This window comes from Tachypleus tridentatus, chromosome 2 (genome assembly GCF_004210375.1).
Source record: "Tachypleus tridentatus isolate NWPU-2018 chromosome 2, ASM421037v1, whole genome shotgun sequence".
NCBI classification, from domain to species: Eukaryota; Metazoa; Arthropoda; class Merostomata; order Xiphosura; family Limulidae; genus Tachypleus; species Tachypleus tridentatus.
Window position 1 is genome coordinate 132,015,725 of NC_134826.1, and position 12,932 is coordinate 132,028,656.

Genomic DNA, 12,932 nt, shown 5'->3' on the forward strand with positions numbered 1-12,932 from the left:
AGTAATCAAGTAACCATAATATAATTATTTCAAGGAAAAGAAGGCACTTTTAAACCTTCACATATTTTTATGACAAACTAAGCTGTAGGAAACTAGAAATCCATACTTAAGCAGGTTAATACAAAATTATAATGAAAATTTATACAGACCATTATTTCTAGAACATTTATTTTTATCAAGTAATTACAGAATTAACCCTAAGAATAGTTTTTGTGTGATTTATCTTAGCTGGGTTTTGTGAATTTAACATACTAATAAGTATCTGTTAAAAATGTCATGTAAATATTTTTAGTTATTAATATATTTTAGTGTTAATTTGTTTTGTACATCATAAACTGTTCCTTATATTTATACATTTATTTATCATTTGAAGGTAATAACAGATCCTTACACAATTAAAACTTTGGAGTTAAATATAGTTATTAGTGTATTTTGTAATACTTTAGTGACCTTGGATGTAGAAATTGAGATAAATGAAAGAGAGCGCATTCATGTATGGACTCTCTCAAGAAAAGAATCTTTGCCTGATGTCTGGATGGAAGGTCAAGTGTACATTGGACGTGTACCTCCTAAAGCCAGAGTAAGTGGTGAACTTTTCTAATTTTTTCTCTCTTTTCAGTTAAAAAAACTGCTAAGGAACTTACTTGTATTTTATTCACTTTTTTATGCATTTGTTGTAAATTCAACAGGTTACTTAATCTTAATGCTATAGAATGGCCAACCAATATCATTGAAATCATTTTTATACGAAGCCTGTAATATAAAATATTTTAAAACTATTGTATTTACCCAGAAACTTTCACTAAGCCCATGGGAATTTTTGTAGTGAAATACATGAATAAACGAATAAATTTCAATCTTTCAGAAAAGAAAAGTTGGAATAGCAGTAGAAACAAGGACAAAGGTGAAAAGGGTGCTAAAATATTGCACCCTTATTGCTAAAATAATCCATATATGTGTCTTCAGTTCTTTGGTGAACAGCACAGCATAAGAATGTGCAATAGTGTTTTTGACAAAAATTAATTTATAAAACTCGTATATTTTTGTTAAAAATTTATGAGGAAAAAGTTTCAAACCAAATGTATTGTCTTATTTTTCTAATTGTTTTTTGTGTTTGTGTGAAAGTCATTTTGTATTCATTGTGCATATTCAAACTCCTGAAAAAGTCAACTAACACAGAGCTGTTAACTTATCTTGAATATGGATTGATGACTTTGTTATTTATTCAGTACTGGACTATGAACTATGAAGGTCCATGATGTACATCCCATTGCTGCAAAATCTCCCTTAACACTTCGTAGCCATGGGTACATTATAAGAGTGAGAGTTATAGTTAAATTCCACTATTTAATTAGCATAGATAAAGAGTTGTCAGTGTGTATGTTGTTGGCTAACTGTCTGCTTACTAGCTTGTTTTTGTGGCTTTCTGGTTGACTGATGTCTAACAGAAAACTCAAACGTTCCCACAAAATGCAGATTTAAAACTTTTAATGAAGAGTTAACTGAATGTGAACAATAAACTGTTGTTACAAACACAAAAATTCTTTGACAGAGACATTGTTTATTACCCAAACTGTCCAGGCTTCTTGAAACCTTTACATGAGTAAATGAATTAGGAGGTATATGACCTTGAAACATTTGTATAATGAGAATGTTGGATTGTTTCAGTCATTATATCAGTTCAAAATTGGGGGCAGTTAATGCAGATAGTTTTTATGTAACTGTGTATGAATATACAAAGCAAGTAAATAAAAGATTTTGTTTCATTTATCTTCCTGTGAACATAAACTATTTCTTGAGGAAACATTAACATTTTTTGTAAAGGTGTAGGTAGACAGAATAAGAAAAAAACACAGTTGAGACATTTAGAGATATTCTGATAGAAAGATAGCTTGGACTTTTTTACACTTTGGGTTTGAACTTAACTTGTTATAACACATAGGTTACTTTTGTGTAGAAAGGATGTCTTTTCTCTCAAGAATTATTCTTTTTGGACTTGGACATATTAGAGCAGATGTTTAGGTTAATCTTGGACATATTAGAGCAGATGTTTAGGCCAATTTTGGACATATTAGAGCAGATGCTTAGGCCAATTTTGGACATATTAGAGCAGATGTTTAGGTTAATACTCTCACCATGAATATTCTTTACTTCACATGACACAAAGATTTAGATTCAAAATTTTATTAAATTACTTTTTCTATATGTTATACCAATTACTGTAGCATATAATCTTAGTTAATAATCCATATTTTAATAGTATACAAGTTTTAAGTTCCTAATTCTACAAATAAATATAAAAAAATCCTGAATTTCCCATTATGTAACACATTTTCTATAGGTATCTTCTCTATTTGATGCACCACCCTTTAAAAAAGTATGATATTAAATGTAAATACCTCACTATATAATTGCAATTGCTCAGAAAAAACATAATTTTCATAGCCTTCAAATTTGTTGGGTTACAGATATATCCAATGAAATATCAGACTCCTCCTGACACACCCACTTGTCACATCCTCTATTTCAGGATTTATTAATAGTTCTCTCTTATGTTTAATTATATAATACCTATAACCAACATGAAGTCAAGATTTTTATCTCTCAAATTACATATTGTATTTTTTTGAGTTCTGAATAGATAAACATTGGTTTCACTTGTAATACAACTGATTCCGACAGGAATAAACAATGACTAGCTTGGATGTATTTCTAATGGCTCTTGTTGCATTATTAAAATTTATTTATTTAAATACAAATTATTTAATGCTCTACTACCATTAGTATAAAATAGTAGGCACTTTTGAATATTGGGGGTGTGTGTGTGTGTTTAAATTCAAGATATACACTATAGGCATCTATACAATAATAGTTTGCTGGATTTTCAGCTTTTTCTTTGACCATACAACCAAAGTCAAGTTCAGCCATGAAACTTGACAACCATTCATTTTAAATTGCTGGAGTCCCACAAGGGTTGTTGCTCAGGACAACCTTCTTATTCATTAGTGACATACTCTTTCCTCCCTCTTAACATGCACTCTCTCATCACAATATGCTGATAACATTGCCATTTGGAGCATCTCGAAGGAGTAGAGTAATGAGTAATCTGTTTGTCAGCTCTGCCACTGCTGGCAGTATACCTCCTGGTTCAGAAAGGCTTAAATACTCCATGGTTCATCATCTTTACAATTTGATGTCAGCTATTTCACCTTTTGTTGGAGGAGCTCCACTCAGCTAACTATGCACCCCAAGTCTTTTGATGAGACAGTAATAAGTGTACAAATTTACAATGCTAAAATCAGATGTCTGATTTCTCTCAGAGGACACAGCAGATAGTCATATGTAGCTTTGCTATGAGAAAAACACATGCTTGTATCTTATTGGCACCTATGTCTTCTTATCATCTTCTTTTGGTTACTTCATCCAGAACTGGAATTTGGTTAATCTGACTGATGAAAGCTTGGGAGTCCAGTACAAACTTTTCTATTTGACCTCAGATTCCCCAAATGACCAACTTTTGCTGTAACCTTTAGTTACACCTGTTCTTTCCTTGCACTGAGGCCAATTATCAGATCAGGATATTGTTGGCTATTCTTAGTGGACCAGGTATCAGCTGCAACAAGAAAGAAATTATGGACCTCTGTTACATTAGCAAATGTCCTATGTCCAGGAGAGGACTTATCTAAGACTTGACAAGTCTCTCAGACATCCATTTCCTTTCAGTCGTTAACTCTTCCTGTTGATAGTTAGTTCTTTGACTTGTGGAAAATGTCATTTAAATTTAATAACACAGGAGCAGGAGTAAAGGACAGCATGTCAGAAGAAAATAGAAAATTGTAATAAGATACACTGTGGTGATGATGCCAAACTTTTCTCTTTCCTATCCACTTTGTGATGTTTTTAGGTCAAACTGATTTTCAGTAGAGTAACAAGGTAGGTCTACAGAATAATTGTAGATGTAAATGAGATATTTATTATGAAGTAATTCTGAGTTCATAAGAAGGAAATGAAGAGAATATTAACCATTGTACAAAAATACAAGGAACAATCTTAATTATTTATGTAAAGAAATACATTGTATATATACATTTGTGTGTGTGTGTGTTTAAAGAAATGTAGTCACTTTTACTAGATCTAAACTATTTTCTGTTAAACTGCATTGGTTGAGATTCTACTCTATACTGACTAAATCTCACATTAGTTACTTATGTTAGTAATGCCAGATGTATGTAGAGTGACTTGTGCTACTAATGAGGCTGGCCATTCCTATTTAAAATATGGGAGGTTGCAGATTCACCTGACTATTATTGAAAAGTATTATCTACTTTTATATATTATTTGCAACTTCACAGTTCTTTCTCCCATCGGCAGTTCAGGTGTTATTTCAATGGAACATTAGGTAGCTAGAAAGACAGTAATTTAATGACTTTCTTAAATACTGTTACCTAGAATAAATGAAAAATTTACAAACATTCTAGAACGAAATAAGAATGTAGAAAATACATGATGTTTCTACATACCACAGCTGTAAGAGATAAAGTTTTGATTTTAATATTGTGTTTAAAGTGAATATATGAGTGTGTATGTTAAGTTACAAAGTTTACATTTTGTGTCTTAGTTTGAAATAATATTCTACAAAATCCATTTAGTTTGTTTAATATTGTATGTTTATTCTTGGTAGCTGTACTTTAGGAGTTCCAAATCTGGTTCTGAACGACAGTATGTTGCTGTTGATGATATAACAATGGTTGATTGTGGAATACCACGTAAGTAGTTGTTATAATATTTTTCTTTACTTATCACTTACAGAAACATAGTAAAGTAACTTTGATACGTGTAATATTTAACGAAGATGGCAGTGATTGCCAACAATTAAGTTTTTGATTAGAACTAATTATATTACAGATATAGATCATTAGATAAAATATTTTTCATTGTCAAACAATTTTGCATTTAATTCAGTACAAGTTTTTCATTCAGATATTTTATATGTTTGCTTCTGTATTATTTTACAAAAATAGTTTGATATAACTTTGCCTGTAACTTTACCATAGCTACATGAAAGGAAAGGCTACAATGATATTTTACATTGATGATAAATTTGGAAGAATGAAGACCAATTGTTGTATGTATTATAAAAAATATGTTGGTGAAGTGCAAAATTAACTAGATGATAGCAGAGTTTTCATGACAATTTCATAACTTTGTGGTGATATTTCCAAATTTGTTGCAGAGTTTTACAACTATTTAACCCTTATCAGTGACTTTCTTGGTTGTATATCATTTTTACATTACCATTACAATTTTATACCAATTTGTGTAATTATCAACCATAAATCATGACTTAAAAAGACTTGTTTTCAAAATGGACAGATGGAGTATTTCGATATGATCTAACATTTATCTGAGGTCCACATGGACTTCATAATATCATTGACCATTGCTATATGTGGAGTTTGCCCTGTAGCATACAAAACAAGTTTTTATATGTTTATTCACTACATAGGCTGTTGTAGTGGATAATTTGTCATAGTAGTACAGTATCATCTCTGTTTGGTTACAACATCAATGTGGTAAGCATGTATGACTATTCCATTTCTCTACAAACGTTTTGTGTGATGACTGCTTATAATGCTGTGTTTTGTAGAAACCTTGTTTGATAATTGATATAAATTACCTGATTATTTGATTTTCAATCCATAGCTTACTATAAATGTGCACTTTCAGTTTCATTTGATTTGAATTTTGTAGAATTGTGATAATCTTGTCATATATTGGTGGATAATGACTTGAATATAGGAGTATACTAAAACCTTGTTATTATTTTTTTCTACACTGTTTGTATAAGGAATGGTTTAATATTACTTATTTGTATACTGGTGAACAATATAATTTTCTAATTAATTGATTTGTCAACATACTTCCTGTAGAATACATGTATTTTTATGTTATTCATATTGAATGGTAATCCTAATAAAGGTTATTATGCAACTGGCAATTTGAATTTAAATCTAGAGCTTACTATAATGGTAATTTTGTGCTGGGGTTTGATTGGACCTCATTGGCTCTGCAAATGTAACTTTTGTGACTTTCCAAAGCCGTGTTGATGAGGGTTAATGGTTGTTAATAAGGTATGCAGATAGTTTCACTTTTCTGTAACTTAAAATAAATTTATTAATGTTCTTTTAATGAAATATTTCTCACAGAGTTTTGTGATAATCATAAGAATATAAGTAATTATAATGGCAAACTGTAAATTAATAAAATTAATTTAAACCATTGAATTATCTTTAAGTTCTTATCAGGAGTATCTACTTAAACTGGTTTTGCTATAAGTGGTTTTCATGATTTGTGGAAAAGATCACTTACAGTAACATTTATGAATGAAAATCCATGTATATGTGTATTTTGCAAATGATGAAAAATGAAATTAAAACAACTCATTTTTCAAAACCATTACTTTAATCAACTTACATTTCATCAACGGTCTATATAGAAAAAAGTGAGAGAGATTAAAACGAACGAGACAGATCTGAAAATAATGCATTTTTTTTCAAGAAATGTACATCATATGTTAGACTGTTACCAAAATCAGAGCAGTAGTTAAGGTGCTTTAAACAATGAAAAGAAAGGCATCAAAATCCTCATTAACAATTAAAATATCTGTGACAATTTTGAATGTTTTACTGGAAAAAATTGGTTTTGTTTTTGTTTTTTATAATATAGTTAGCCACCATTATGAAATATTTATAATTCCATAAATGAAGTTTTAATACCTGGATGTTAGGAAATTATGTATTTGTAAAGTTAATTATGAAATAAGATGTTTAGTTAGTTATATATATGTGTATTGTATTATAGTATAATTAATTATAATTATCTAACCTTTGATTTCAGATAGTTGAATATAAGTAACAGAAGATTAACAAAATAAAATTTGGTGTAGGGAATATTTAAACATGTTTTTTCTAAAACTAGTTTTAGAATCTTTCTATTTCTTAAACTATGTTTCATTTATTATTATAACATTTTATTAATTTTTTTTGGATGATATTATAATCTTAGAAGTAAGTTACTGAAGTATAATTGCTTTGCATAATGAAATAGTTTTTGATTGATGTGTTTTTAGCACCAAATTTGGAAGGATGTTCTGACACCCAGTTCTGGTGTGCAAACAAAGTTTGTGTTGACGAAAGCCACATTTGTGATTATACAGATGATTGTGGAGACCAAAGTGATGAACAACACTGTTGTATGTATTTGAATGAGCTTATGGTTTTCTTTAAATTTTTGCTTCTATTTTTTCATTTCAAGACAAAATTAAACTGATGTCATGACTACAAGTCAAAAACTGACTTAATAATAGGTAATGTAGAAAGTAACTGATTAACTTTCAGTGGGTTGCATTAAAGGGCTACATTTTGGGGATAAAAATCATTTTTAGTATATTATGGAGTAACGTGAAATATATAAAATGTAATACCTAATTGCTTTGTGTTAATTTTAGAAGATTGTGCAAGCTAAAGACATAGCAAATTACAGTGATAAGTATCATAAATAGTATATTTTGTAAATAATCTACCATAATCTGTTGTTTGTACTTTCTGTATAGTTGAATTAAAGAATGCTAATCAAAAGTTTTTTTTTTAAATACAATTAGTCGCTTTTAATTTAATGGAAATTAATTTGAATTTAGAGAATGGATTAGTGTAATGCTAAAGAAATACTTAGATGTATTTCAAAACTGCATAAATGATGATCTTTAAAAATGTATATTCTGTGACTATAAAAATACTTGAGAAAATGATTTAAAAATTTTCAATCGTAAAAAAAAAAATTATGTTGTTGAAATTTGGCCTTAATTTTGCAGATGAGTACCACTATCGATGCAATTTTGATTATTCACTTTGTGACTGGCAACATGATGTAGCTGGAAATGCAAGATTTACAAGAAGGTCTGGATTTCAGTTTTTGTCAGAGGGTCCTACAAGAGATCACACAAGGGGGCTTCGTTTTGGTAAGGTTCATACTTTTGAAAAATCTTAGGACAAGATCAAATATCTTGAGTTGTATAAAGATCTAAATATAGTTGTTAATATGTTTAAATGTTTATAGTTAAAAATACTGAAAAGCTTAAATGTTAAATTATATTCATGCTTCATGATTTATACAATCAGTATGAATATTAAAGTTTTTCAGCATTTATACATTTAATTTTAAATAATCTTTTATGATGTAATACATTCAAAACTACTTTATACACTTATTTATGCCTGTTATTCTAAAACCCAACATTCTATGAAACTTATAAAAAAAAAAAGTTATAAAATTATATTGCTCTGTTGTTACAGGCAGTTTAAAGAGGTTATGTTTAAACCTTTTAGAGAGTTGTTTTTTAAAATATTATTAAGTAACTTTAATATTACTGTATGTCAGTGAAATTAGCATTAAAACATAGTTTCTATTTCAAATTTTAACGTTTTATTTTCTTAGTGTAAAGAAAATGTAAAAAGGAAAAGCTAAATATCGGTTTTTGTCAAACAGCACCTCCTCTTGCATTACCACTCATATTATATTTGACTATGCTTACCATACAACATGTACAGTAGTAAAAGAATTAGAAACTTCAATTTCAGATATGTACAAGTTTAATTATAAACTTATAACATTCCAACTCTTTGATTTGCTGAAATATCAATGTATTTAGCCAATCTAGTAGAGTGACTCCTCCCACCACTTCATTGTTTTGAAACTTATTGTCTAGTGCTTCCTACTTTTCTTGAGTAAATATTTATAATCAGTTGAAAGTGCACATTTCAATCTATGTAAATCTGACAAGTGTTCATAAATAGCTTGAAAGAGAACGTCATAATTTCACTAAAAATATTGAAGTGTGACAACTAAGTTGCTGCTCTGAATAGACATAAAATGTTTGTAATCCACATATAATTTATTTAGAAACCCAGGTAAGTTATAGAGGCTTTATGTGTACTAATATAGTAATTGTATCATTTTTTGTTCACAAAAATGTGTATTTGAAGCTTGCAAAAATTAAAATATCTTAACCTTTCACTTGGAAGAATAAACAAAGCTTATAGAAAGGCTTAACACTTATGATGCACAGACACAAACTAATAACTTAACACTGTACGTACTCAAAATCATTGTTCTAGGATGAATTTTGTATTTATTGTGCTATGTTTTAATATATATATATATATATGTATACACACACACACACACACACACACACACACATATATATATATATATATATATATATATATATATATATGTAATATAATAGCTGAAATATCACTGTATTTTTCAAAATACTGGTATTGTAGTTAAAGGTTTTTATCTTGTAGACAGTACACAACTATGCCTATTGAATTTGTGTTATTCTTTTAATCATCTAAAATGAGGTAAAACAAAACCAAATTATGCAAGATTAGAGACTTGACAACTTAAAAATAAGCTTATTCATAACATTTTAGAAAGGTACAGTATTTTACCAAATCCTGTGAAATAAAGTTATGCACAAATGCTTATCTATGTCAGAAAGGAATAATGCACATACAAATTGCATGACACAATTTAAATTGTACAAACTAACATACAAGAAAAATGAAAGAATAAAGAATTTTGAAGAACTCTTAAAGAACTCAGAACACAAAACAAAAGAAAACTACCAATTAAGCTAATTTATATGTATAGGTACTTTACTACGAACATTTTAGAAAACTTCAAAAGTCTTAATTATGATGTAATATATAAAATTGTAAACTGATTCTGACACATGGAAAGGATCATAACTACCAGGTTTTGATTGGTTTGTTTCTGAATTTCATGCAGAGCTGCACGAGGGCTATCTGTGCTAGCTGTCCCTAATTTTGTTGTGTAAGACTAGAGGGAAGGCATCTAGTCATCACCACCCACTGCCAAATCTTGGGCTACTCTTTTGCCAATGAATAGTGAGATTGACTGTCTCATTATAATGCCCCCACGACTGAAAGGGCGAGCATGTTTGGTGCAACAGGGATTCGATCCAACGACCCTCAGATTATGAGTTGAATGCCTTAACTGATCTGGCCATGCTGGACCATTCAGTGAATGGGTATACAAGTGTATGAATAATAAAATAAAACTTTAAAAATATATATTTCAGTCAAAACACAATATAAAAAGAAAAAATTGCTGTAAATTTAAACACAAACAAACAAAAATGCTACTAAGATATTGTTAGTGTTAGAGAAAAAAATCTATAAAGAAAAGAGCACACACTTTTACCTTGTACGTAAGTAATACTCTTATAATAAGCTTATATTTATCTTATGTAGTTAAACATGTAAAATAAGCAAACTATGATTATTTCAGTAGTGCAGACTATGTACTAAGTAAAAACTTCACTTCTTTGTAGGGTAGCACTTGTGTGATACTTGTCAGAATGTTTTGTACAAAGAAATTAATTGAAAAGCGTACATTTTATAAGTACCTTGTTTTATGAGGCATAATCTTCATCTTTTCCTTTTATCTTTGTCCAAATTAACTGAGGTTTTGTCATCTCCGTATTCTCTCCTTTTCTCTTCATCGTTCTCATGGTATTAGAGTGTAAATGTCTTGTTTGTTGCTCCATTTTAAGGCTGTCAGAATCGTACGTCTCCACTTCTTAGTCCTTTAGAAACTAGTTGTTGTGGGAAATACATGTGTTTCCTGCATGTCCAATGAGCATAGGTTCCCATAGGCAGTAATTTGTCAAATAAATGAGAGAAAGTGTAGAAGTTGTCCACGGAAACCCAGTATCCTAGTCTGTTGTACTTGTCCATAAGTTTTATTGCAATGTCATCTGATAAACTTTTAGCTGGAATTTGTCCTTCTTTGCCTGTGTAGCTTTTAAATTTCAGACAACATCCATTCACAGCTCTTGGAATAACCCAAATTTGATGGAATAGAGAATAATTTATCCTTGCAATTGTGTTCTAAAGTAATTTAATCAACCTGTGTGGACTTTGATGGAAAAAGAAACAATTATTTAGAACTCTGGATATGTTTACGATAATCAACACTTATAGTAATGAATTTAGAGTGAAATTGTTGCATATTGTTTTATAACAACAGAGTAGAGAAGAATAATTTGTCTTATCAATTGTATTTTAAAGTAATTGAATAAACCTGTTTTAACTTTTAACAAAAGACAATTATTTAAAGCCCTGGATACAACTTTGATAAACAGTAGTGTAAAATAAGTGAAATTAACACTGATGGTATTGTAATAACATAGCAGAGAAGAATAGTTTATCACATCAATTTTGAACTAAAGTAACTAAACAAGCCTGTGTCTTTGATAAAAAGAAATGATTATTTAAAGTTCTGGATACAAGTGTGGTAATTAACTATGTAGCAAACGTTTGTATATACATTTGATATGTTTTGATATATATTATTTTAAAACAAATGGATTATGTGCTGTTTGTTTATTGTTGAAATTTATCACCAACAAATCATAGTTACCTACTGTAAAGAATCTGGCTCGCCCAAATACATAATAACATGATATTAGGCCTAATAAAAGTTGAACTAGTTTATGTAATAGAAATAGCTATTTTTTTTTAACTTGGGGTATTTTATGAAGGTTTAGCTTTGAAATAAATATTTTAATAATAACATAAAAACTTTCTTATACTAGTGGGCTGTAGCTTTCTCATTGTTGTTCAATGCTATACATTACTTTTAAGGTTGTATGCTTTTGTTTGCAAAGTTATGTCTGTGGGCATGATTTTAATATGCTTACATATGTACTTTAAATACATTTGTACCTGCAGATATGTTATTCCAGTGTGTTTAGAAAGAAGGAGACCAGTGTATATCAAAGGACTGAAATAACAGTTTCATTTTCAGTTCATTATTTCATCATTAAAACCAGAATTGGGTGTTCAACAGTGTGTACATGTTTTAACTTTTTGTAATAATTTAACTTGCACTTATTTACAGGAGGATTTTTGATCTTGGAACCAGATATGAACACCAATAAGATTGCTAAACTAGCTGGTCCTGTATTCCAACCAACAGAAAACTGCAAAGTGAGTGAAAAATATGTTTTTTAACACTTAATTGTATTTTGTAGAATAAATTTATAAATATAGATTTTATTTAGAACTGGCATGATAGGAATGTATTGTAATTTTATTGAATAAATTTAAATATCTTCATGTAAAGTATGTAAGAAACATTTTTGATATTGCTGTTTTCTGTTTCAAAATGTGAACAACTAACTCTTCATAGGATTACTATGTCACTAAGCTTGATCAAAATCTCATCATGAGTATTCAAATGAAACTGACTAATAGCATTTTTGCATGAAATTTTTTCTTCTTAGCATTTGTCCCAGCTACTTGCAGTCTGAATATTTGGTTTATTTCTTTCACGTTTTTCAGTTCTGTGTCAGAGCTACTTGCATACCACATTTTCTCATATCTGCTCTCGTTGTATTCATCCACTTTATCTTCACTTATTCCCTTGACATTTTCCTTTCCAATGTCATATATATTATTTTCATACCAACTTATTCCTTGTATTATTCTTCCATGTCACTGAGCCATCTAAGCTAAGTTTATCTTATTTTCTCCATAACTGGTACTACTTTCACTCTTTCCCTATTGGTTTTGTTGCTGATGCAGTTTTTATTTTTTTTGACACCTCTGTTATCCACCTCAACATCTGAATCTATGCCACACTCATAATCTGTTCCTCTTTTCTGAACTTCAACATTCAGCTCTGTATAACATATCATAGTCTTATTTAAATATTGTATTTGTTTTGTCGCCTTGTCCTGACTTTGTTTATTTGTTTCTTAATGCTTTTGCTCATTCCTCTGTCTGTTTGCATAGTTGATCAAAGATATTTAAATGCATTCACTTTCTTAAACTATTCAC

The 12,932-nt window shown here is 29.5% G+C and overlaps 1 protein-coding gene across 1 annotated transcript in view; it reads left to right on the plus strand.

Annotated features, from left to right (window-relative positions):
* LOC143245132 (MAM and LDL-receptor class A domain-containing protein 1-like) overlaps nucleotides 1–12,932 on the plus strand; it is a 209,706-nt gene that overhangs the window by 98,737 nt on the left and 98,037 nt on the right. Inside the window, exons 47-51 of the mRNA XM_076491067.1 lie at nucleotides 447–580; nucleotides 4,682–4,766; nucleotides 7,130–7,252; nucleotides 7,871–8,017; nucleotides 11,992–12,080. Coding sequence (XP_076347182.1) covers nucleotides 447–580; nucleotides 4,682–4,766; nucleotides 7,130–7,252; nucleotides 7,871–8,017; nucleotides 11,992–12,080 — 578 coding nt within the window. The remainder of the gene's footprint in view (nucleotides 1–446; nucleotides 581–4,681; nucleotides 4,767–7,129; nucleotides 7,253–7,870; nucleotides 8,018–11,991; nucleotides 12,081–12,932) is intronic.